The sequence below is a fragment of the Brassica napus genome, chromosome C8 (assembly GCF_020379485.1).
Source record: "Brassica napus cultivar Da-Ae chromosome C8, Da-Ae, whole genome shotgun sequence".
Taxonomy (NCBI): domain Eukaryota; kingdom Viridiplantae; phylum Streptophyta; class Magnoliopsida; order Brassicales; family Brassicaceae; genus Brassica; species Brassica napus.
Genome location: NC_063451.1, coordinates 13,142,479 through 13,170,144, shown reverse-complemented (window position 1 = coordinate 13,170,144; position 27,666 = coordinate 13,142,479). Strand labels below are relative to the sequence as shown.

Genomic DNA, 27,666 nt, shown 5'->3' with positions numbered 1-27,666 from the left:
TCTTTCTCCTAAGTTGTCAAAATGGTACGGCCAATAGAACCTATAGAGGTAGTCGTCATGAGACTGACAGAACCTTAATTTTCAAACCTTCATCTCCCCACCAAATTCTCTTAGTTAGACATCTACATAGCCACCATTTGATCAAATATCCTCATATTTCAACTCCGTCAAACCATTAACAAATACTCTCCAATTATTCAAGTGTTATTTAGTGTGTTTGCGTGTGTTTTTCTAAACTGAGAGGTTCAGGAAATGGAAAAAAAAGCAAAAGATGATCGCATGAGCTTCTTCCTCTTGAGCTTTCTTGAACCTGAATGGCTTGGACCCGTACTACAGATCCCTCGAGACTCTCCTCTGTTTGTGTCTAGAGGCTCCCCATTTTGATATAGGACAACATACGTAAAGTTTATTTCTGAGCATTAGAACAGTATAAAGATTCGAACGATGAGTTTTGGATGTTTTAGTTCTCTAAGAGCTTGAGTATTGTCTCTCTTCTTTATTTACTTCGTTGTGCTTGAGACAGAGGATCTCACTCCTGGAGAAATTGATGCCAAACGTCTTAAACGGTTTCTATTTTTAGCTCATTTTTAACTGATGCTTCATACTTGAAGCTATCAATGCCAACCGCAGCAACTACAGGTGGCGTTAGTTGCTACTTACCTCACAAATCAACGTTTCGAAAAAATCACCATAAATTAGCGAAATAAAAGAAAAAATATTTGTATTTAACTTTACTGCATCAACTGTTTTATGTTTTGACGGATCATACCTAGCTTGAGGAAGATGAAGAAGGTTCCCAAATAAAGAATACAGCATTCTCCTTGTACTTTGATTGCCTTCTTATGTAATAGATTTCTGTATGCTTTCCTATAAATGAAAATTTGCTCAATTGATATGTTTCAAAGAAAATGTTATTGAGAAACATTAAGGGTCAAGTATCAACTGGATTCTTTTGCATCAGATTGTTTAGTTGGATGGATTCAGCTCACCCGAAACCTCCAAAATTTGAGTGAGAAGTTTTCCATATAACTCCTCCTGTTTGAATACATGAAAACCGAGAAAAACGAAACTCAGCGAGAGAACTTGTGAATTGATTAGGAACATCAGACTAAACATGAATAGAGCTAAAGGACAGAAGTAGAGTAGTGAGTTACCGAGAGAGTCTATGTAATTGTTCCACATGTAATTGTTCCTCTCAGAAACACGGTCTTCTTTACCTCACTGTCATTTCACGAGCTTCTCCTGAGTACCATCTGCATAATAAAAAGTAAAAGATGCAACTTTATGGTTTTGAGATTTATAGAGCAACTAAAATATTATTTAAGCATGTGTGTGCGACGGTGGAACCTTGAATCAAAGGAAAAAAAACAAAAGAAAAAGTTTCTAAGTTGATAATGATTACGCAATAACAACAAATAATATGAATTAAGCTTTATTATGCATACCTTTTCCGTCTACTAAAACCATATAAGCTGGCCGCTTTTCTTCAGGTCTCTGGCCACCCAAAAGCATAGCAGACATGTGACCATCACTTGTTCACAACGGAGAGCCTTCATATCGGAAAGTGCTTTGGAATTATTTCTTCGATATGCTATCGAGAATTTGCAGTCGGCTTATGTAATGATGGTGGAATCCTGAAACAAATTCGAAGGGATTTCGTTTTGTAATTAATTGGTGGTGTTTATTATTGGAGTTGTAACCGAGTCGGCATTGAGACGATGAAGACGAAGTGGAAGAGTCAAGACGATAAAAATGAACATTAGGGTAAGACCAGATGAATATGGGCCATTTTGTTTTTTTAACAGCCCATAATTTTTGAATTTAATCTATTTTGCGTGAAGATGAGATGACATGGCAAAAAAAAAAGTATCTAATTGGGTAATTTACTTGGCTGACGTGGACACCCTCTCCTTTGAGCATATTTTCCTTTTATTACTTGTTTTATGCTTTTATTTTACGAGCCAATATTCAATTCTCCAAACAATAACTAGATGACGTATACCAATTTTTTTTTCATGCACCTTCTTTTATCTTATCGGTAACTAATTATATATCGATATGAAACATAACATATAAATGGTACTTATCTCAGTAAGAAGAACTATGGTAGGAGATGAGACTGCGGAAGAACTACGGTGGGAGATCTGACATGGTTTGGTTAGAATCTCATACAAAATCTCATCTCTTATAATGAAAATAATCCTGAAATATTCAGATTTACTCATGAAACATGGCTATTTATTCAATATAAGACATCAAATAGTGTAACCCCGTATAATTTCATGTCTAACGAGAAGCATTAATGTCAAATAACAGAACCAACATCTATAAAACAAACCAGCCGTAAATCAAGTAAATAAATTATAATCAAAGCTTTATTAATTAACTACTTAAAGACGAGCGGTTTCACTAAACAAACGATTTATCACAAACCGTAACCAAACCAAACAATAAAAATAAGTTTGTAAGTCTTTTGTTTTTTTAATTCTTAAGCAAACGTAGTCTATAAATCCTTCTAGCGTACTAACATCAATCTATCAGATAAATATATTGACAAATGGTAGAAGACAATACAATATGGTTATTTAAACTTATCTGTTTTGCGTTTGCGAAGGAGACATCGTTGGACTTGTCGTGAAAGATCTATATTCTACATCTCGATCTTGATTAGATAGACCTACGTTGTTGTTGATCTATTCACATCCTCAAACAATTGTCAATCCAATTTAAACAAATGAACCAATAAAAATAATATATAGATCAAGCAACTATAATAACAAAATCAATGAAATATACAAATATGTTTTATGGAGCAAGAGGAATGATAACACGATCACTACTAAACCAACAATTTGGCAAACTCTTAAAATATTGATTACGATAAGATATGATCTCTGAAAAAACGTGTCTTACTTGCTAACAATATTAAACAATGGATTCACGGTCATGACTTTATCAGAATTTATAATATCATATTTGATAGAATCTATGGTCTATAAATCAAATGATAAACCAAAACTATCCATATCAAGCGGACATGCATAATCAACACTTTGCTCTTATATGATCGTATGGTAAAACAATATAAAAATTAGCACTTATCTCGATTATAATGAAGGTGAGGAGATCGGAGGTACGACGACTATGGATAGCCACGCCGGTTAAGATCATTAGGGTGTTGTGAATAGAGAGATTTAAGAAATCAGTTATTTTTATTATTATTCCATAGACAACATACATATATATATATATATATATATGAATATATAACTAGGGTTTAGAACCGTCTATAACATGGACTTATGGACCTATGATGGACATCCACATAACTATTCATAACAATTTCTATTATTTTGTAATTTTGACTCTCTATTTTTATATCGAATAAGAAAGTCTTTTATAAATTTCAGTAATTTCAGAGGATTTTGATGACTTTGCGTGAAAGGTCTCAAGTTTTTGGGGCTCATCTTATCTCGCGAATTCATTAATTACATTTGTAATTCTCTATCTAGAAATTTTGACCCATTTAAATATAAAACAAAGTTCTAAAACGTGTGAAATATAGGAGTCGAGCAACAAATTTAGATTTAAAGCGTCAGACACAAGGAAAGTAAACATACAATACTAAAATATTGAAAATTAACATCAACTACAAAATATAGATAATAAGAGAGCAATAAAAGTATAGTTAAATTAATTAAAATAAACATAGACTGGCTTTGTATGTTTAAATTAAGGAAATACAAGAAACTAGAAAATCATGGAAATTGAGAAACTTTTTTAAACATTTGAACAATATATTTTACCAATACATCAAATTCTTCATAAATAATCTTAATAGCTAACATTAATATATCAAATATTTATTTATTTTTTGTTAATTTTTTTGGGTTAACCTAAATTTTCGTGGTCAAAAAAGAAACAATTGCGGAATTGCTTATTTTGTTTTTTAAAAAGATACTAAATTGGCTTTCTTTTCAAATTGTTTAAATTATAAAATTTAAGAAGAAATGTATTAAAAATCTATCAAATTCAGTAAAAGCAAATATTGTGAATAAGGTACAATATTTATATTTTAAATGAATTGTTTTAATATAGTAAAAAATATAATTTGTATAAGAAATAGAAAAAATAGTAATAATCATAATTAAAATAAACTAAAAATTTCATTAAAATTTAAAATATATTTTCATTATTTCATTAATTTTCTTACCCGCGACCCTAGTTACTAATATACTTTTGTTTTGATTTAATCATATGTTTAATATAAATTTAACTATGTTTGCTTTTATTATTTAGTATGAAATATACTATGTTTGCTTTTATTATTTAGTATAAAATATATTTACACTAGAATTATTTTAAAATTAGCATTTTGACATTTATAAATGTTTATTTATTTGCATTTTGATATTCATAAATACATAAATTTATAAGTTTCAAAATATTTAAATCTAAAAGATGAGAACCCACAATAGAATGTGATATAAAATTTCAAAATATTTAAATCTAAAAGATGAGAACCCACATAACAATGTGATATAAAGTTTCAAAAGCGACAATAACAATGTTTCGAAAGCATCGGTAACAAAGTTTTAAAGATAACAAGCTTAAGATATATCAGCTCGCAACCAATATTTCCATCATCAGTACTATCAAAACCAGTACATCTGCGCAACACTCAAAATTAACATTAACAGAAGTCTGAAAACCATGTATGTAGCTACATCATAGAGTCGAGATCATAATTCTCTACTGAATCTACACTAAACCTAAAAGAGATAGACAGAGATATATCAGCTCTCAACCAATATTTCCAGACAAGATCACCAGTTTCAAATGTTTGATCAAATTATATCTCAAGTCATATTGATATGCCATGGATTATATCAATTTTCAGCCATGGTGTATAAGTGTTTTAGTTATGTTTTGGAGTGTTTTTTAGAGTATTTACAAGTTTATGTATGTTTTGGAGAAATATGGTGATTATAGAGCATTTTGAAGATAAAGACAGAAGAAACTAGTAGCTGTTCTTTGAACAAGCCATGGTCGACATTCAGAGTCAACCGTTGATTGACAAACATCACTTGTCGTCGATCGACAGCGAAGCGCGAAAGCAGACTGCTTGTTCATGACTTGAAGTCCAAGTTCCACATAATTATAAAACTACCTTTGGCCGACTTTAACCTAATATTTATGTGCTCTGCCATTATATTGGATAACACACGTTTTTTATTTTCAATCACTCACAACATAAGGTTTTTAGGGTTTTTAATAGTTTGGAGAGAAGATCATCCAAGACTACTTCAGAGCTTTATATAAGAATTCCAGTTTTTCTACCTTATTCTATCCATGCAATTTATTCTGATATTTGCTATGATCTGCTTTGCTATGTCCGAGGAGTTTTTCTTGTTAGATTTAGAGTTTACTAGTATTCTGTCTCGTACTGCGTACGGGAAAAGAAAATGATTGGAGTTAAAATAGTATTATTTGCAGAAAAAAATTGATTGTCGATCGGATGTTAATTCTCCGAGTGGTACAATACTTGAGTTCTATTAGAATGATACTAACAGTATGTTCTTCTTTTTCATGACGGACAAAGTGATATTATACTTTTCAAATTCATTTTATTTGATTGCAAGGTTTGTGTAGTCTTTGGTATGTTTCTCTTACAACAGTTTACAGTGTTAGTTTCCGTGATCATTATGCTTATATATACATAAACTAATTCATGTATTATAAAACATTACTAACTGTGGAATTACATATACACACACGTTGCCGATGTACTTAAATTTAACTAAAGAAGAAAAAAAATTGATTTTCAGCTCCACCAAAGAGTTGATTTTTTATTTGTTCACACCACCAAAGAATTGATACGTACTTGCTTTATAGATACAAAGCCATTTCCCTCTAACAGTATAAACTTTTGGTTCTTGGGCCAAAAAAAACACTATAATACGGAAAATTCATTTCCCGTCAAATCTTCAAATGTCTTCTACTTTGGACTCTTCGTATATTCTTGAATTTTGTGTTTTGAACGTTTGAAGACATTATATTTTATATAGAAAGGAATATATTTCTAGTTATATAGTATAATTTAAAAAAAAACAATAAATAAACGAATAAATATATACTTGATATTCAAGTAGCCTTTCAAGAGAAATCACAAAATGATACTCTAAGTGTTATCTCATGACTTTTATTTTAATTTTGCAAAAAGCAAATATTAATCAGAATGAATTCATGTAAAATATGATACTTTTTTAGATAAATGTTTAAGTAGAATACAATACTAATACCTGTAATTTTATTTTGTTAATAGTATTTTTTGTATAGAGATTTTCTACTCTTTCCACATCTTTTGAAATCTGCATGAATCAATCATTATTTATTAGCCATGTAATATAATTTCTTCTAGCATGCAAATGCTACAAAATAAATAAGAGATTTTTGCAGACCAGCATAAGAGACATAAAATTTGTAGTAAATCCAAAATTATTTGCGTAAGCCGATAACATATAGAAACAAAATTATTCACTCTTCTTTTGAAAATAAGAGATTAAAGAAGCAAGTGAAGATGAATGATGAGTAGAAGTATAGGACACTTGGAGCTGTCAATTCATCCATTCCAATAGATTCAACTTCACAGAAACCTGAAAGTCATTCAAAAACCTAATTGAATATGCTGCGACGTGCAAAGTTTACAGAAGTCAGAATGTTAAATAGTTGAGAAAGAGCACTTAAGATTATTCAAAAAGACTGAACATAAAACCAATCCAATGTCTGAAAAGTACATACCTACTATAAATTGGTCAGACCAAAATACCTGAGACTGCTCAGTCGCGCCTGCATCTGAAAATTTCCACTCACCATACAAAGCACCTTCTCGTTCTTTTACACTGCACACAAAGTAAAGAAGTTTTAAGAATGATCAATTTCCTTGTCTGGTGTCTCCTATTCATTAGCACATTTACAATTAAAAGATTGTGTACATGACGAAAAAAGTATAACCTTGACCTTTTCGAAGAAAACATTACATGTGAGCAAGTGACGCCTAAACGATAAAAACCATAGCAGAAATAGAGAAAAGAGTGAGATCTAAAGAGATTAATGTAGAGTAAAATAAGATAAATATGATATGAATTAACAAATTTTCTCTGAGAATAAGCTTTGCATGTCCACATCGAGTTTGTGGATTACTGGATTAGAGAAGGAGAAGATCACCCAAGACTACTTCAGAGCTTTATATAAGAATTTCAGTTTTTCTACCTTATTCTATCCATGCAATTTATTCAGATATTTGCTATGTTCTGGTTTGTTATGTCTGAGGAACTTTTCTTGTTAGATTTAGAGTTTATTAGGGTTATGAAGGATTAGCCAAAACTATAGAATTGCTAAGGTGATAATTAAACAACCATCAAAGAATTGCTATTAATGTCTATGTTCTAGAGTAGCTAACTAGGACCTTGATTTTAGGATTGTGGACAACTACGATGGTAGGTTCTGCACCATAATAGATTCTCTTGAGGTAGAATTGCTAGAAACAAGCGACAACTAGTTTAGTTAAGACTAGTGAACATATCGATCATCTCACTAAAGCTTGTCTAAGGTAGCATCGATCGACGCTAACTCAATAGCATCGATCAACGCTAACTCAATAGCATCGATGACGATTGATCCGTATCAACGAGCGACAACTAAGATATTGGACTTAGTCAACCGATTTGATTTGCTAAGAAAGCTGGACATCTTATGCATTAGACATTTAGTTCTAGGGTTGTCATCTGCATACCTTAAGCATTCTATATCATTATAATCATGATTACCTGAACCCTAGATCTAGCTATTTTCTCTTATTGTTTACAAACCAACCAACCAATCAATCTGCTTAGTTATGAGTCATTTATTGCATTGTAATTTACTGCCTAGCATAATCATTGACTGCTTTAGATCTATTGTGTGCCATCGCTCCTTGTGGATTCGATCCCTATGTACTGCAACCGAACCTCTTATTTGAGAGAATAAAAGTCGATATTGGGTAATTTGAATGATATCAAATTTGGCTCTGTTGCCTGGGAACTTTGATCGCCATTAGACTTAATTAGTTCGATTTAGTCTAGGTTATTTTAATTGTATAAATTTTTCTCAAAAACAATTTTCTTGATCTTTTCAGGTGCATGTACAGTAGTATCAGAAGCAACAAATAAAAATCGCTACTATTCCCAGACCCTGCACTCGTGGAACGCACAATCCGCAAAGAGAGATGTGTCGCGTCGATCGACAACAACTCAACTCCGTCGACCGATTCCTGTGAGCTACTGCATATCGACACTTCTACCCAAACATCGATCGACACTAATCCGTGAGAAGACATGGTTGTGACTCTAGTTCTGGTTCAGCATGGAAATGGAGACCTGCATGACCAGGACGGTCATCTGTGCAAAGCAACAAGTCAGAGGTTAGACGATCATGGGGGTGTAATCCCTGATCCTGACGCAGCTAATCAACAAGCTGCTAATGCTGAGGAGAATGTTCAGGCCGTTCGACCCAGATCTTTGGCTGACTACAACTGTCCAGACAATTACTATGCCAATAGATCTGCAATTCGTCCTCCTACTTTCAGAGGAACAATTTCGAGCTGAAACTTTCATACTTCACTCTAGTGGGACAGACACCCTTTTATGGTGACCCATATCAGCATCGTATGGACCATCTCGAGCGGTTCGAGGATTTGGTTTCTACAAAAGCCAATGGAGTCCCTGAGGACTACCTTCTCTTCAAGCTCTTCAAGTACTCACTTGGTGGAGATGCTTCACATTGTCTTAAGCAGTTAGCACATGATCTCTTACATCCTGAACTTACATCAAGACCACATTCTTGCGTAACTTCTTTGATGATGCACGTCCTGAGGACTTGAGGAGCATAATTGCTACATTCACACAGGAGCCTACGGAGTCTTTTAGAAGCTCATGGATCAGATTCAAGTTATATCAGAGAGACTATCCACACCATGGATTCAATGAGGTACAACTACTTAGTACCTTCTTCAGAGGCATCAAATAGTAGATAGCTCTAGACATTGTTAGTGAGGAAAACCTCAACACTAGGAATTCAGAAGAGGCTTTGAGACTTATTGAGAACTTGATATCTAGCAATAGCACCAAGATCACTTATTTCAAGAGGAGAAAATTGGTTATTGTCTTCGGAAAAAGAGCAGATGGATGATGTTAAATCCAAACTGGACAGTATTCACAAGCTTCTTAAGAAGCATATTAGCTTTGCAGAGGATGTAGAAGTTGTAGACGTCGACGACGACGACAAAGGTGACGACAAGGATGTGAACTTCATCAGTGGTACCTGTTTTCATAATCAGATATATGAGAAGTAGAGTGGAAACAAAAAACTTCTATGGCAACAATCAGAGGGGTAACTACAACCAGAGTTCACAGTACCAGAAACCCTACAACAACAACAAAGCTAATGATATATCCTACTACCAGAATCCACAACCACAGACTCAAGAAAGCAGAATCAAGAAGATGCTCGATCAGGTTCTGGAGAGTCAGCAAAAGCTGACAGTGGATTTCAATGGGAAGATAGATGATGTCTACACCAACCTGAGCACAAAGTTTGAATCTTTGAGCACACATGTGAAGAAGTTGTAGACTCAAGTGGTTGCAACAAGAGAAGTTGTTAAGAGGCCGGAAACCTTGACCAAGGGCAAAGGAGAAGAAGCACTGAAACACCACGTGAATGTCATCATATATGATGATTTCTGTCAAGGGGTTAAGGAGGAGAAAATTCAAGAGGGATATTTCAAAGTTAAAGGCTTTCTGAGTTCTGATAGTTCACGTTGGTGTCGACCGACACCACAAGAGAAGGACCAGCCGATGGAGTCAGATGAGAACCGACCAACACATCTTGTCTAGCATCGATCGACACCATCTATGGAGTCAGTTGGATCGTGCGAGGCAGTGAGGATCATGACCCATGAAGAGTTCGCGGCTTGACACCCTCATCCACCCCAGCCTTACCATGTGACCACGGATGACCTCGATCGGCAACAACAAACAGTCACCGATCGACTGAAGGAGTCAAGCGACGAACGACAGCAGTTCTCCAGCAGCGATCGACACCCGTCTTCCACCTACCGAGTGCGGCTACCTAGCATCGATGTGGCCAGACTGAATGCACTCAGACACACATCTAAACCTTCAGAGAAACCAGTTCAACAATTTAAAAATGCAGTAGAGCCTATGATCATTGACCAGACTACTGAGGGACATACCTTGAGGAGAAGGAAATAAAAGTTTCCCAAGCATATAAGAAGATAAGCTAATGAGAAGGAGATGGATAGCTTTAAAAAAAAGGTTATAAGGATCTCTTTAGACAAGCCATTCGATGATGCTTACTTTACCCACATATTGTGGATGTTTTTCAGAGAAACCAAAGAGACTGAGGGATGTTTTGAGTTTACCACGGTATGAGGGATGTTTTGAGATGCCTATAAATCATCCTAGGGACAAGCTATTTGACGAATAGAAAAACTAAGTCTAATAGATTCAACCAAATTTAACACCCAAAACAAAAACGGCCATAACTTTCAATCAGTACCTAGTTTTGATGATCGGAAAGATGATCTGGAAAGTGGACAGCAAAACGTTTCCAATGATATCTCTCAAGTTTTCTGAGTCATTCTGGATCATGGGAAACCTCTAATGAATTTTACTGTTCACGGATCTGATCTGCAGAAATGAGTCTCGGAGAAGCAACAATAACTCTTAAAAATTTCCAAATGATGATCCGTTATATACATATATCTATTAGTTTAGAACATAACCTCAAAATTTGGCTTTGAAATTTTTGGTTTTGATCAGTCATACTTCTGTTCTCCCAAAACGTGTTTGATGTGCCTTAATCTCTCTTTACAGATGGTGTCATGGCGCTCCTTCTTCATTGTAGCTATTGGTGGCTTATCCAGTGATTTTCCAGCAGAGTTTCGCCATGCAAAATTCTCTTTCCATAAGGATCACAAAATCCTTTTTTAAATAAAAAACTTAGGGTTTTCTGCAATTAAATTGGGCATTACTGGGCCAAAGTTAATGGATCGTTACATGACTATTCTTTGTGTTATCAACGAAGTAGTTTACGCTTAACGTGATATACCGATACTGATTTGGACAGAAATATGGATAAGCGTATATCAACTTAAGAATATGTCTTCTTGTTGAGTAATAGTGTGATTACTAAGGAAGCAAGAAGTGATATTGTACAGCTACATTACAATGAAGATTGAGTCTATTCCATATTCTGCATAAATTTGAGAGATTGTATGGCTCATGAGATTCTTACATAGCTTACAAGACACGAAAGAGCTTTGTGTCCTATGACTAATTGTGATAGTCAAACTAGTATCTCTTGTGTGAAGAATCCCAAGTATCATGAGAGGATATACCACATTAAAATTGAACGTTAGTTTATAAAAGACATTATTGTGGATCATAAAATTCACACTAGGTATTTGGTAGTGATTCTTTTGTAAAGGATTAGGGATGAAATAATGTGGACAACGATGTAATCAGATTCCAGTTGACAAAAATGGACTGTTATTGATAAGGATTGATCGAATACAATGATAGAAATGAGATTGGGTTACAAATATTACGAAATAAGGTTTAAGTGAAAAGTATTAAGAAAGAGAGCGTGAGAGTTCGAGGTCGAGGTCGTTGTCTAGGGTGCTAAGTATCTAGGGTTTCCCATGTTCTTCTCTTTTTTTTTAACTACTTTTACTCCATTTAATATAACAGGAAAAAAACAACTTAACACCTCACAAGGCGCCCACACTAGGAAAATATTCAAAAAGCTTTTAACTGTACACAAACCTGCAAGTTACTCCCAAAAATTTACCTCATTCTTATCCTCACACCTTCAACGCTTCTACTCTTCAAAACTCTTCATTCTATCTGCTGCTAGAAAAAACTGAACCAAGTACCAAGCAAGGTGATGTCAGTCCTTCTAGAATTATGAGCTCTTGACAGCGGGTCTAGTCTCGCTTGTACTGTTTGCTTCATCTCAAGAATCACAGCCTGAGCCGGACGAGAAATCTGATTATGAATCCGAGCATTTCTCTCCTTCCAAATACTGTATAGAGCGGCTTGATACACAAGCTTTACTATCAACTTCACAAACTCTTCAGGGGAAGGATTCCTTAACCATCTTAGCCCATCTTCGAACAGAACAGGAGGGTTTATACTCAACCTAGAGCAAAAGAACACCCATACCTCCGAGCTGTAGCTACAGTCGAAGAAAGGGTGTTTTCTTGTCTCAGCCGCCTTGTTGCATAAAATGCACGTTGGTGGCACCTGCAATCCCCAACTCTTCATTCTATCTCGTGTCCCCAATCTGTTTCGAGCAATCACCCAGGTTATAAAGGCGTGTTTCGGAATCCTCCCTTGAAACAAAACCTGCCTATGCCTGAAAACTGGCTCTCCTTGCGGATGTAAAGCCTCCCAAGTATCCGCAGTGGAGAAAGAGATTGATGCAACTCTGTTCCCTGGCTTCCACATGTATATATCGTCCACTTCAGATGAGCAAATAGGATTTGCATCTGGTAGACTATCACGAATCATGGTGATTAGTCTATTTCTGCTTCTACTCCTACTTAATCACCAATTCCCGTCACGCAACGCTTCCGCAACAACCGCATCCACATGAAGACCAGTGACTCCTGGCCCTCTAGGTCCCGTTAAGTCAATCAAGGGGCCATGAGATGTCCAGTTGTTGTGCCAGAAACGAGCTAAATTTCCATTGCCTACTTCGCATATTATTATAGGTCGAGCAATATGCCTCAAGTTACAGAGACTCTTCCAAATCCAACTGTCAGATCTCTGCGGCTGTAACTCCAAAAAGTTTCTATCTCTGATCAATTTGATATCACTCAAATTACCCTAAGGAGTGATTTATACTCTCTCAAATAAGAGGCCGAGTTGTAGTACTTAGGGATCGAATTCACAAGGAGCTAGGAAACCAATTAGATCTAAATAGTGATTAAGCTAGGCTAATAGTTTATAAAGCAGTAAATAAATAGTAAACAAGTTGAACAAGACAATTGTTCAGCTTGGCAGGGAGTTGTTTGATGGAATGATGGTTTGCTAGATCTAGGGTTTCTATTCAGGAAATTAGGATTATAATGATATAGATGCATAAGATGTTTGTTGGATGCACAAGAACTCAAACAATAGCAATAATCTACCAGCTCTTGCATGTCTAGATTATCTATCACTAGATCTAAGATCTCAACTCTCGCATGTTGATCTGTAGAAAGTGTTGATCGACAATTCGATTGGAATGTCGATCGATACACCTTTCAGACCGTCGATCGATACAACTACCGAGTTGTCAATCGACGATCCTTCCAGCGAGCTTTACCGAGCAGGTTTGAACTATGTTCACTAGGTTCCTAGATCAACTCTCGTCTTTCTCTAGGAATCCTAGCACAATATGAATTATCAAAGGAGATAAACCATGCTCTCGCGTGCGCCTATTCATCCTAACATCATGGTTCTAGTTTGCGACTCTAGAACACAAGCAATAAGTGCAATTCAATTGATGGAGATCCTAACAACTTAGCAATCTATATTTGGGGCTAATCCTTCATCCTATCTGAACCCTAAACCTAATAGATGGATCTATTCAAGCATGAAGTTGTCACAGAAAATCAAAGATGAATAGATATAAAACTGATAAAAGCAATAAAGAAACCAAAGGAGTTCCAGGAGGACTCTGAAGGATTTCCTCCTTTCTCTCCTAACTAAGAACAATGAATCAAAGAAAAGCGTAGATAGCGTAGCCGTCAACAATGGCTTATAAATAACATAAATAGAGTTTCAGGTCGTCCAAGGGTATTCTGGTAATTTGGGGTTGATTCTGGGCTTCAGCAGTCATAAAATATGCTCAGCCCATATTCTGGCATCACTGTCGATCGACACCAATGCTGCAACATCGATCAACAGTCCTTCATCTCCTCGACAGCTTCCTCTCATGAGGCAGATTGACCACTCTTCAGTAAAACGGGTATAACATCTGCTACAGGATGCTGATTGACCTCAAACCGGTGGCACTGGAAAGATAACTCAAATCTATATCCTGTGTAAAAATACGAGCCTAATATAACGGTGGGAAGCTCTCCATCTATAGCTAGATATCTAACGCGTCTGTGCAGTTCTACACCTCAGAAGGCTCCAAAATCAATATATTTCTCTAGAACGTACCTGAACCTGTAAATACTATTAATAGACTCTATATAGTAGTAAATATATATTAAAACACTTACAGACCATGGCTAAAATTTGGTAAAATCAATGGTCTATCACAAATGTCGCCTGACCCAAGAAACCCACAAAGAACCGCCTGCCGAAAGTATCAACTAGATCAATTTTAATTCGAGGACTTGGTTCCATTCCTCCAACCACCTAAGACCCAAGCCTCCTTCTTCCTTTGGAGTGCATACTGATATCCAAGATAAATTTACTCCTCTGGCTGTTGTTGGAGCTCCTCTACAGAGAAATGCATTGCACATTTGTTCCAACAACTTTATACATTCTTTTGGAATGATAAAAATTGATCCCCAAAAGGAAATGGTTGAGTAAATTACTTCTTGGATGAGTTGAAAACGACCTGCAAAAGATAGATGGCGGACCGTCCATGAATTGAATCTTAAGAGGATTTTATCTAACAGTGGTTGAAAGACGCTCTTCTTCATTTTCTTTGAAGACAGCGGGACTCCCAAGTATCAAATGGGTAAGGACCCTTGCTTGATTCCCATTCTCGCTGCCAACTCCTGACATCTGAATGTACATCCTCCATCTATCAAAATCTCATTCTTTTCATTATTAATCTTAAGCCCTGAGACCGTTTTGAACTCCTCTAGTATACTCATGATACCATAAAGAAACTCCTCAGAACTGTCAAAAAAAGATTAAGACATCATCAGAAAAGCTAAGACGAGTGATAAGAGGGGCTTCACATGATGGATGCGGCTTGAAAACCTGATTGATATTCCCTTTACCTAGCATCTTGGAGAGCACGTCCATGGCCATTACAAACAAAAGTGATGATATTGGATCTCCTTGCCTCAACCCTTTCTTCCCTTGAAAGTGACCATTCATCTCACCATTAACGATCACAGAGTATGTTGGGGTTGTAGTACATTCCTTGAACCAACCAATGAACTACTCCGGAAAATCAAAAGACTTGAGCAAGTTCAGCACAAACTCCCAATGCAAATTATTGTACGCCTTCGAAAGATCAATTTTCAGACAACCCCTCCGAGTTTCTCCCTCTTTATGAAAATATGTTACCAACTCAGAAGCTAGTAGCACATTTTCACACAGAAGCCTCTTCTAGATAAACCCTACCTGGTTCCTTTGAACTATATCCTCAACCACTAGCTGGAGCTTTTTCTCCATTGCCCTCGCTATTACCTTATAGATAGTAGAGCAGAGAGAGATAGGTCTAAACAGATTTAGCTTCTCTGCCCCCACTACCTTCGGAATGAGCGATATGGCTATCTCATTGAACCCTTTCAGCATCCTACCACCTTGAAAGAACTCCTTCACTGCCTGAATCAAATCATTCCCCACTACGCTCCAAGTCTCCCAAAAAAACTCCACAGGAAACACATCTGGCCCTGGAGCTTTACTCTTCGGCATAGAGAAAAAGATACCTTTAATATCTTCCTTGGAGGGAATCGTGATCAGTGCCTCCTTAACCCCTTCCGAGCACCGAAATTTCGTCATACTCCTGAGCTCTTCCACTGACATGGGAACTACTTCTCCATTAACAGCCCCAAGTAAATTCTAAAAGAAGGAAACCACCATCTCCTTTATCCGAGCTTTGTTGGTGATTTTTACCCCCTGCGTGTCAACCAGGTACCTGATAGCGCTTCTCGCTTGATGAGCCATAACCGAGTTATAATAGAACTTGTATTTGTATCTCCATCCTTAAGCCATCTGACTCGAGATTTCCTGATGAAGAAAATATTTTGAGCAGCCTCGAAAATCTTACATTTCTTTCTTGCCACAAACTCTTCTCGGAATAAAGAATCTGTAGGCGCAGTCAGAAGACGCTCCTGAACACTCTTAAGACTCAAGCATCTTTCGCTTTCTGCTGAATATTTGCAAACCCCACTCTATTAATCTCTCTGCAAGCCTTTTTCGCTGCTTTCAATCTCTGCTTCAGTGAAAACATCTTCGAACCCGTTAGGATACTCTCACTCCAAGCTGATTGAATATCACCCAAGAACCTTGGATGAGTAGACAGGAAGGAGAAATGAAGCTCGTTTTCCTTATTGTAGGGACCACATCAAAATCCACTACACACGGAGCATGATCCGAATCCCCTGACACTTCAAACATTGCTACAACATATGGGAACCTTTGTCTCCACAAATCATTACCCAGAGCTCTGTCTAGTTTCCTAAGTATAGGATCTTCTGGTCTTACGTTCGACCAAGAGAAGAATACCCCTCAAGTTTCTAGATCATCCAGTCCTCCATCTAACAAGCACTCCTGAAAATCCCCCATCCCACTCACCGGAAGCGGATATGAAGCAATAGAGAAATGTTCTGACGCTGTTCTGATCTGATTAAAATCTCCCAGGACAATTAAAGGCGCCTCCTTAACCACGCCCATTCCTGCAACCGTGACCAACTCCTCCCATAAATTTCTTCTTTGAATCTCAGTATTGTAGCCATAAACAAATATCGCCGTATATGATACACTTGTCTCCGGCCCAAACACCCCACAAACTACCATCTGGTCCGATTTACTGTAAACCACCACCGAAACCACTGGGTCCCAAACCACCCAAATACGACCTCCTCTGTACTCGAAAAATTTGTTTCATACCTCCAACCTGGAGCCACTGCCTCAAACACTGCAGCAGCATTTTCATGTCTGACACGAGTCTCAAGAAAGGCTCCAACTGAAAAACGACAACTTCTTACCCAATCTTTTACAACTCTCTGACGATCCGTACTGTTTAAACCCCTTACATTCCAACTAAAAATCTTCATTATCGTAAGCTTTAGGGGTGGGAAACTCGAACCAACAGATCAAAGATTTCGTTTCCTCCCTAAGGTTCCCCTTCGGTTTGGAAACGATAGAATCTTGCATTTCATCAACTGTCCCGCTGAAGCATTCCACATAGCTCTTTGCTCCCTTTGCTTTTGAGCTCGTCTTGCCGCCTTTGGCAATAGCCAAATATGCTCCTCAACCTGAGTATCCAAGAAGGTGGACTTCTCTATTTTGCCACTCAAGCCACTTTTATCTTCTAACTTCTTTCCCGAGTCTTGCATTTTCATTTCTCTCAATGGAATTTGTTTCGAACCTTCCAAGACCTCAGACACCACTAGCTCATCTCTGTCACTTCCAGAGGAATGGAAACGATGTGAAGGAAGCTGCGAAAGACTTCTTCGTCTTGCCCTGGCTCTGGAACGCGAGCGGGCTCTACTTTGTGTGTTTTGGGAAGCACCAGATGTTTGAACTAGATCAATCTTGCTCCCTTCTTCCACTTCCTTACCTTGAGGCTCCACTGGAGCGCATGATCCCGAGATAGATACTGAAGGCGGAGCCAGAGCAACTTTAACCTTCTCTTTCTCTTGGACTTGTGGCTGCGGCTTCCTCTTCATCAAGGGCTTGGGACAGCGATTCATAAGATGCCCAAACTTTCCGCAGTTACAACACTTGGGAGGGAGTTTTGGATACTCAATCCTAATTCTTACAGAGTTGTTCTCTGAGTCCCTCACCTCGACCACATCCGGAGGAGGAACAGACAAGTCAATCTCGATTTTAACTTTGGTATCCCCAAAATGTTACGGGTCCAGTCTTGACTTTTCAGTATGCAGTGGTTCTCCAACTGCACTTGCGACAACACTGATACCGTCCAGAGAATACAGCTGTGGCGGCACGTTCTTGAGAATTTCCCAAGTTGGTGCAAACCTCAGCTAAAGATCTTGCAGAGACCCTTCGGCAGACCAAGGGAATCCAGAAACTGCACAGTGGTCGACTTGCCAGTAACCAACTCGCAGAACCCACTCTCTCGATTGAACATTTGGAACCAAAATCAAGCATGACGTCTCCGACACCATTCTTACTGTGATGTCTCCAAATTTACCCTATACCGGATTCAAATCTGCGAAAATCTTTCCCGGTGGAGGACATGTTCCATGGAAGTGAGCCACAATATGGTCCTTCCATAGCTCAGCTGTCTTGAGAAGGACAGAGGCTGGCGCTTGGACCACCGGGGTTCCGTCTTCGAAAAAGGTAAGGTTCGAGATCTTTCTTAGGTTTCTGAGTGAGGATTTGAATCTTTGGGCGTTCGAGGGGACCGACGCTTCCGATAACGAGCCCTGAGCTGAGAAAGGTTGTTGCTTTGAATTTGTACCCGAGTTTGACAAGATGACTTTTGTGGGAGAAAGGGGGATTCCTTCGGTTGCTACCGTTGGTGGCGTACCAGAAATAGGCATCGATTTTGGATTCATGGGGACGACAGAGGATTTTCTCGGCCACCGACGTGAGGTCAGTGAGCGGCGTGACTCGGAAGAAGCCCTGATCACTTTTTTCGTCGCAGGAGAGAGAAATGACTTTTTCAGGAGCGAGAAATCCTTTGCTTTTCTCAGGTTAAATGTTTGAATTGTTCTTCTCTCTTTTTCCCTTCTCTTCTTATAGCTGTGTCTTCCAAAGATCGTCTCAAGCGCCCCCGGAGATCGTGCAGAACGCCCTTGACCATACCACCTCGCTTCCTTTTTGATATTGGGCCCAATACTTCTCTTCAGCTCGATTACGGCCTTGCTATCGGTTAGACCAAATCATGCCCAACAATTATCACAAAGTAGTATGTGGTTCTTATGTACATATGTACGCATAGACTGGTAGTTGTCCATTTATTTAAATCAATTCTTAAATATGTATTCTTGCTCATATATATAATTTTTAGATATGCGTATAATTGGAGACTAGTATGGGGATTCACCAGCTGCTTTGCATACTTACACATAACAGGTAAGAGGTGTCACCAAGTAGGAGATTGGTTCACTCACATGAACAATCGCCTCAGATTTCTTAGTGGAATGTTGAGATGAGACTTGATTAGTTGGGTGCTAGTGGGAGCTTGTCTTGTAAGAGTTATCAGTGTCGCCTTAACAAGAGGTTAAGATAAGATATATTTAATATCAATCATGATTATCCCAAAATCATGAATACTTGGGAGAATTGGATAAGTACATAATCAGGCGCTAGAGAGCGAGCTGATAGTAGCTTGATTCACATAGTGGTAATTGGTTTATGTAATTGACACATGCTAGTAAGGGAAGAATTTACCACTATGACATGTGTGCCATACCACATGTTCTATTTACGACTATATAGGAAACAAGCGATTGTTTTATTTTTTTATCCATGTCCCTCGCATGTGAGTTTTTATTAACCTATTTATGGTTACAAAGTCACCCTTGAACCTTCAGCTATGTTCTTGAAGGAAAGAACTAATGTTTACTACTTTAGTATTTTTTTCGACGGCGATGAAAAAATTAGCCTTATGGAACAATGCTAGGAGAGAAGTTAGTTCGGAACAGATGGACATGAGATTGCAAAGCCACTATATCACTCAGTTGGACTTTGGATATAGTGACCACATGATGTAGGAGAAGTCTAACATATGCTTTAGGGATCAGGTATATTAGACAATATAAAAGACAAGTGAGTTTGGGGAACAGAAAGACATGCTTAAAAGCAAAGTTTTTTCTAAGGGTTGTAGCTTGTATGCATCCCTAACAGGTGCATATAATTTACCTCTCAAGTTCATGTGTACTCAAAATGTCGCACGGTTCATTTTCCGTATGATTTATGAGTTAGGATTCTCGTGCTCGATCTGTAAGACTTCTCTAGTATTAGACATGCTCCCTATCATGTGTAACTGGGACATATTAGTTCTGTTTTCGCCCATGATTAGGTAGCATACCAAACTGGTTTGTTTAATCGGTAGTGAAATCCAGACACGAACAAACGCAACTCTTCGTTGAACAGATTTTTCTTTTTGTTGAATATACACGCTTTTCCTTGAACATATGTGACTCCTTACATAATGTTTTTTTGGTTGTCTATATATATGAGATATTGAAAAGAGAAGTGTAATCAACTGTGATAATCTGTTCATAACAAGCATAATTCTAGAGAGAGAGTAAAATGCTTTAGATAAAGAAAGCTTCAATGAATCAATTAGAAGGGAATTTGAACAGTGACAAGTGGTTGATTTCCATCTGTGATTTATTTCCTGACTATTTCATTCAATTTCATATTGTATCAAACAATATTCATCGCTAAACCGGGCTAAGGTATGTTTTCGGTTTAAGACGCTTCCGCATTAGAATTTCCAACAGAGGGTTTGGCAAACAAACTGATATAAAGTCCATAAAGACGAAGAGTTTCAGTTACCATCCTTTCAGGCACTTTTATAATGTTATATATTGAATTTGTTGCTAGGTGTGAAACAATATAATTTGACTAGGTGGGTATGTCAGCAGATGTTAAAATACAGGCTCTTATCGGATATTCTAAACTTATAACATTTTGATGTGAACTAGCTATAGATTAGGGAAAACGGTTCAGTTCGACAGGCTGTTTGATGAGATAGATTGTAAATAACATTTTGCTGCACATTTTGGGGACATGAATTACAACGGTTTGCTGCTCTTACTAAATTAAGCCATATAAAGGAAGTAGGGATCGGCCAGATGGTCATCCATCTACTACACTATTTTGATAGACATTCGGAGTCGTGCAAGGAATCTAGAAGGGTGCAAGTACTTCCTAGATGAAATGGTGAAAAACGGGTGCACAACAGATTTTAATTGTTACACGTGGGAACCGAAATTCACACCGTCAATTTCTGTAATCGGAGGAAAGTCAGGAAACCCTAACTTTCTCTGAGGTCCCAGACTCTCTGCGAGAGCCAACGATAAGTGACCAAATAAATGCGAAAAATATGAAACGATAACAAAACGAATTTATAGAAAAGGTAGATCTTATTTCGAATCCGCGTAAGAGCGTTGCGATCATTACAAGAGATTATAAAAGCTTCGGCCGCAAGAGCTGTAAGCGAATTACCTAGTTCTAGCAACCTAAAACCTTAAACCTAGTTGAGTCGCAGCTCGATAACAGAAGAGAAAAAGATATGAAAACGGTTTTGATTGATTTCGGACTGAACCTTATGAAAAGCTGCCTACGTACCCCTTTCGAGGATCAAGCCAAACGTAGTTCAAGAGTGAACCAAGAGATCGAGCTGCTTGTGGCACTCGTCTGGTAATCTGGTGCCAGTCATAGAAACAGAGCATGTTGAGAATAATGCCTCAAAGTTTCTAAGTGCTGAAAGTTTTCTGTGTCTCCCATCCCCTTTGCCTCTCACCTAGGACTCCTTATATACTTGCTCCTAGGTTGATTTGCGTCTTTCCCCTTCTACCCTTACGCCGTCATAGCTCAAAAATGGAGATATTTCAATTTTCCCGACCTTCGTGATTATCTTCGGAAACTTCACATTTATCTGCAGAAACTTGACATTTATCTTGCCTTACGAACCAAGCATAAACCGTCATAAGGCTTATGGGTTTTCAGTTAAGAAATCGTAAGTGGGCTTCGAGTTGCGTTTTAGGTATCTTTGGGCCGTCTTTGACTCGAAACGTTTATTACGGTTTCTTCGATAAAAACAAACTTCCCGCGGTTTTTATCATAAAGTTTGACTGATGACTTCGAGTGATGAGAAAGAAAGAATGGCTTAGCCATGACCTACGGGAGATAGCATTAAAGAGTAGACGAGAATGCATTGATTCATGTCGTATCGACGTTTTGGGAAAGTTCGGTCGCTACGTAGAGACCGAGCCGTGTACGTGCTCGGTCGCTACATTGCGACCGATCTTGGCTGGAGCTCGGTCGCTACGTAGCGAGCCGTGTTCGTGCTCGGTCGCTACGTAGCGACCGAGCTTGGCTTGAGCTCGGTTGCTACGTAGCGACCGAGCCGCGTACGTGCTCAGTCGCTACATAGCGACTGAGCTTGGCTGGAGCGTAGCGACCGAGCCGTGTACGTGCTCGGTCACATGGCTCGGTCGTTACGTAGCGACCGAGCTTGGCTTGTGCGTGGTCTGATGGTCATACTTGAGCTTGTCCGTGGCCGATTTGGATACGTGTCCGTTGCCTTCGGACAATCGGTATTTAGTGGTTCGATTGAGATTAGAACAAGATTTTACCGCAACGCTCTTCGTAAAGATTTCTTTACGTAGATTACTTTTCGTCAAAACGTTCATGCTGATTTTTACGTACTTTCAGACATTGATTCCGTTGTGACCGATTTTGACCCCAACAGTTAGCCCCCCAGCTTGTTAGAACCATGAGCTTCTAGCGTGAGGTTTTAGCGAGTGGCTGGGCAAGTTAGGCAAGTTAGGTGAGTTAGGCGGAATTAATGGTTGAAAAGGTCTGTGGTAAATGGTCTTCTCGCTCTTCTAAAACTGGAACGCGATAAGATAGGGGCTGCGCCTTATGACGGCTGCCTACGTACCCTTGTTGATGGGATCAAGCCTTTCGTTGTTCGTCTTGGAGTTAAGGTTCTTATGACTAGTTTTCCAGCGAGACCTTTACGGTCTAGTTTATATGTAGAGGTTATCAGGCGTGTTGCTGCCGATGGCATTTTATATGGGTGTAGAGGGAAGACTACGAGTTGTCATCTCGTAATCTAACTCTGTGTGAACTGCTATATCCGTGATCTATTTCGAGAGTTTTCCGCAGTGAGTAAACTTGCGGGATTTCTGAAGACGCTCGAATATTGGCCAATAGACAAATTTTGGGATCTCGTATCAGGGTGTTTGATACTATGCCTAGAGATGTTAGAGACCAGTGTGTTGGGTTTAGGGCAAGACATAGGTCTAATCATGGCTTTAGGGGGTGCGATGACTACTTCGACTTACGTTTCCTGTATCGTTTTTGACCTGATTCCATCCCGCTTTAAAGTCTGCGATATGTTCTCGGCTTACGTGACTTGTATGGTAGGAATCAAGCATCTCTTCCAGGACAATTTTTAAGTCTCCCGAAAGTGCTGACCAAAATTTCGGATTTTTTTATATAGCGCTATTACCCTTGTGTCGGGTGTACGAGAGCTATCTCTACGAGATGGCTAAGTTTGTTTAGGACGTTAAGAGTTTGTTGTGATCAGCAACAAACTTATCAGTAGATATTACCGTTTTTGAGTCTTTGCAAAGAATACGTGTTTTAGAAGATGTTAGTATGTATGACTGTTTGGTCTTCAAAGAAGATGCCTTTATCGAGGAAGGTAATTTTGTCAAAAAATGATTCTTCAGGCGTCTGCGGCGTCTCGCAATGCTGAAAATTGATTTTTTCTTTCGTATGTCGCGTTTCGTGCTTGAAATGTTCGCGGGCTTGAAGATGCTTCGCGATATTGCAAGGGTTTAGTCTTAGCCCTGCGTTTGAGAAAACTTCTGGTCTGTCTACGGATGTTCGCAGCCAAAATTGTTGTTCCTGTTTGGATGCTAATAATTTGATTTGCGATAGAAATTAAGACTGAGGGGTCGCGTAAATTTGTCCACGGGAAGAAGCGTTTTCCTTCATAGTGCATTGTGAAGGTTGGCCTTCCGAGATATATTTCGTGCATTTTTGAGGATGTTTCGTATAGCTCTAGAAGCTTTGATACAATATTTCCTTACATGCCGCGTATTATGGGTAAAACATAGCGGACTTAAAGTGAATTGTGGAATGTATCGAACTTGGTCGATTGTCGACAAGTTTTTCGTTTTCCGTTAACTGTTTGGTTGTTAGGACTGAGTTTCGTTACGAAGAATTTATCATATGATTTTCGACCGTGGGTTATACGATAGTTATTCTCTTAAAAGTCTCACGACGTTTTTAGACAAATCGTAGATTGTCGTTTAGCCGTTAAGTGATGGAGCGATGGTTTCTCAAATAGTTTAGCTTGGCGTGAAGGATGTGTTCACTCAGATAGCCAAGGATGTTGTAGGTCGAGGATTAGACCATGGTACTTTAACATTTAAGGTCATGTTAGTTTACGATCGTCCTTAAAGGGGATGGCAAATTCTAGTTTGGACCTTTACTTGAAGGCGTATTGACCGAGGGCCAAAGAGCGCTTGTCGTGATTTATAGGCCAAGTTTGCCAAAGGTATCCGTGTTAAGATGGCTGATAGTCATAGAAAACGATTCTATGCTTTAGGTTTCAGTTATACGATGAATGTTTCGTATAATGTTACCTATAGTCTTATGAAAATTGATTCGTTTTTGTTTGAGGAAGATGTAGCCTACGAGGTTTGATACAGAACCAGTGCGGAGTCAGTTGGGGGACGATTGCCTGCTAGAATGTGACCGAGGGGAATGAAACGCAGAAGCCAGTGAGCCACATGGCTAAACTATGAGATCTATTAAATCGTAATGCGAAGAGATCTCTCTTTAGATTGGTCATCCAAAGTCAGATTTTACAGCTTTGTGTTTGCTATACAAAATATACTTCTTCGTAAAACCAGTTATGTTTACTTTCAAAAGTTTCTTCTTAAGACTTGGTCAGGTTGTACGAAGGATTTTTCGTGTAAGTAATGGGGACCGGTTTTACGAAGATTGTAAATCGGTAATATGTATACACATGTCAAAGTAGCGTTGTTTCTGCGGGTTTTACGAGAAACATTTCTGATGTGATTTCGATCTTAGGTGAAAGTTGCTTGGAGTTACACATGGAGTGTTACCGAAGTTTATTTCACTACGATCTAGTCGCAGAACGTTTTTCATTGATTTTTTGAGAGGATTCTCATGACACATTCGTTTCTTAAATGAATTGGTCAACCAGAGGTAGATCTAGCCAACGATCGGGAAGAAAGTGTTCCCTTTAATGTGCTCGATTCTACATTTATTCTCGATTTTTCTTCGTCACAAATGTTCTCGATGCTTTTCCGTGACTCACTTGGTTCAATGGAAACTGAAAGAAAAGCTTTGATGCTTGAATATTTCTCGTAGAAAATTTTATACAAAAATGGCTTTAATTAAAGCCGGAAAGGGCTTCAAGACTTTGGCTAATCGTCGAGTTTCAGTTTGATATTTGTACAGGTTTTCTATACGCATGATTGCGACAAGAAATGCTGTATAGTCTTTGAGATTATGTTCATGATCGTCTGGATATGTTGCTAGCGTTTAGACGAATTTTGGATTGCCGTTTGCCTACTTGGGACGATTTACTTTGACGAAAGCGTTTTCTTGACGATTTGCAAAAGTTTTTGAAGTTTGAGAGTATATGAGTATAGTATATGCACCTACTCCCCCTTTTTTTTTAGGAAAGAAAATGGCTGAACTGATACTTTGAGAGTTGTGTACGCTTCTTCTTCCAAGGTTTGGAATGATCAATAATCCGGGACGATTTACAGACGACGCTGGGACTGTGATTAGGTTGTTTCCAGGTTGACGACTTGGAATATGTCGGTTTTAAGAAAATCGCTAGAAACGAATCGGTTTTAAGACGACGTTCGTGTCTCTAATTTTTTCTCTCTTTAGGAAGCGAGCTGGATATGCGTGGCGATCGTTTCTCGATTTTCAGAAAGTTTAGATCAGTTTGCAAGATCTGGCTGAACAGTCATGGAGCAATATACTGGGACAGGAAAAATCGCCTAAGACTTAGTTCGCTGTGGGAACCAAAATTCACACCGTCGAGTTTTGTTAATCGGAGGAAAGCCAAGTTAACCTAGCCTTCCCTGAAGGTCCCGGTTATCTGCTGGGCCACGCACAACACAATCAATATGAAAGATTCGAAAGTAATAAATCGTAAAAGAGCGAAAAGAGAACAAAGAGGTCTTATTTCTGAATTCGCGTTTGAGCGTGAACAACAGGTGAGATCCTAGGCCACGAGAGCTGTCGGTATGTTCGCTAGTCTAGCCACCTAAGTTCTAACCTAGTCGAGTCGCAGCTCGATAGTAAAAACGGAAAAATGCCTAAATTGCTCTAAGTATTAAGTTTGCTCTTAGAATCCTCTCCCTTATGCTCTTCGTCCTAGGTCCTCCTTATATACTCCTCCTTAGGTCGGTTTACCTCTTCTCGGGCCGGTTTTGTCGCGAAGCGGGCTTTTCCATATTTCCTTCTTCTTTGTGATTATCTTCGGAAATTTGACATTTATCTCTTCCCGCGGACGCGATAAACCGTCATACCAGTTTTTGGGTTCAAGTCTTTTGGGACCAAAGATGGGCCGTTGTCCGCAATTCGGACCCTCTATAGGCCGTATCGAGACTTAAGCGTTTTTACGATTTTACTCGCGAAGTAGCCGCTGGTATAGGCATGGTTCTTCGAACGAAACCCTGTTTCTTCGCATAGCCGAGGCAGTTGGTGTTAAGTTAACCGTAACCTGATCTACTACGAAGATTATGAAACTGTTCGAGAGACATAACCTTCCCAACTTCCCGAATACTTTCGACGATGTTTTTTAAACGGAACATTGGTGTCGTATCCACGGACCCGAAGACTGAGTTACGGAAACTTTGGACGAAGATGCATGGTTATGGGATGCGGCCGGGTTCGGAATGGTCCACGAAGAATTGGCCGCGCTCGCCGGGCGAGCCGATCCGTTGCACGATCGAGCGAGCCGACCGGCAACACGGCCGTGCTCGCCGGCGAGTCGACCGGCGACACGGCTGTGCTCGCCGGGCGAGCTGGCCCGTGTCACGGCTGAGCTCGCCTGCGACTAGACCGGAAACAAGGCCGTGCTCGCCGGGCGAGCTGGCTCGTGTCGCGGTCGAGCTCGCCGGGCGATCCGTTTTGGCTGTTCGTTTTCTCGGCTTTTGAAGTTTTGACCGAGATTCGGTTTTTCTAAGGACTTTCGGACATCTATTCCGTCGTGACCGATTTTGACCCCAACAGTTAGCCCCCCAGCTAGCTAGGATCCGTGGACATGGGTGTTAGGTCCTAGCTTGCAGTATGGTCTGTTCTAGGTGGAATTTAGACGTAATCGTTTGCCGAAAGATCGAAGATGAATAGTAAAAAAGAAAAAAAATTGTATAAGTAAGGGAAGTAAGTTTTTCAAATTCTTTACTCACTTCTTCCCCTAAGAAAAGATTTCTCCAAGATAGAAGTTTTTTCTCCAAGATCTCTCTTTTCTCAAAGAAAATGTCTTCAAGAAAAGGATCTTCAAAGAGGAATTCTTCCTCACACTCATCTTCGGCGAAAGAAGAGTTTGAAGTTGAGGAAGAAGCAAAAGATGCGTACTACAAAGCTCTTTGCGGCTCGCCTCCGCCTTCGCAAGCCTCCGCCTTCGCAAGACCTTCCGATTCCTAAGAGGCCCGTGAGGTCGCCAAACGCACCCCTTGCACCGAGCATGGTCTCTTCCGACTACCTCACGACTCTCAGGAAATTTTTACCAGATCCCAAGTGGAGTCGTATTTTGGATCCCGAGTGGCAACGAGAGTGCGAAGGACCCTCCGGAAGGTTTCTTTACTTGCTACGAGGCCTTCCTGGTGTATTGCCGTATTTGGTTTCCGATCCCTGGTACCATTGACCACGCGCTTCGCCACTTTGGGCTTTCGATCAGCCAGCTAAGCGTTCCGGCCTTGCAGCATTGGCTCGG

At 39.0% G+C, this 27,666-nt stretch overlaps 2 protein-coding genes across 2 annotated transcripts; both read right to left on the bottom strand.

Moving 5' to 3' along the window:
- Nucleotides 1-11,972: 11,972 nt before the first annotated feature.
- LOC106412705 lies at nucleotides 11,973-12,632 on the bottom strand. The gene has a single exon (XM_013853613.1). It carries the CDS (start codon nucleotides 12,630-12,632, stop codon nucleotides 11,973-11,975), a length of 660 nt encoding a protein of 219 aa, XP_013709067.1.
- A 36-nt stretch (nucleotides 12,633-12,668) lies between these two features.
- Nucleotides 12,669-15,824, bottom strand: LOC106412704. The gene is made up of 5 exons (XM_048766747.1): nucleotides 15,420-15,824; nucleotides 15,071-15,233; nucleotides 14,947-14,966; nucleotides 14,739-14,849; nucleotides 12,669-12,896 (listed from the first exon to the last, which is right to left on the bottom strand). Exons 1-5 carry the CDS (start codon nucleotides 15,822-15,824, stop codon nucleotides 12,669-12,671), a joined length of 927 nt encoding a protein of 308 aa, XP_048622704.1.
- Between the last annotated feature and the right edge of the window lie 11,842 nt (nucleotides 15,825-27,666).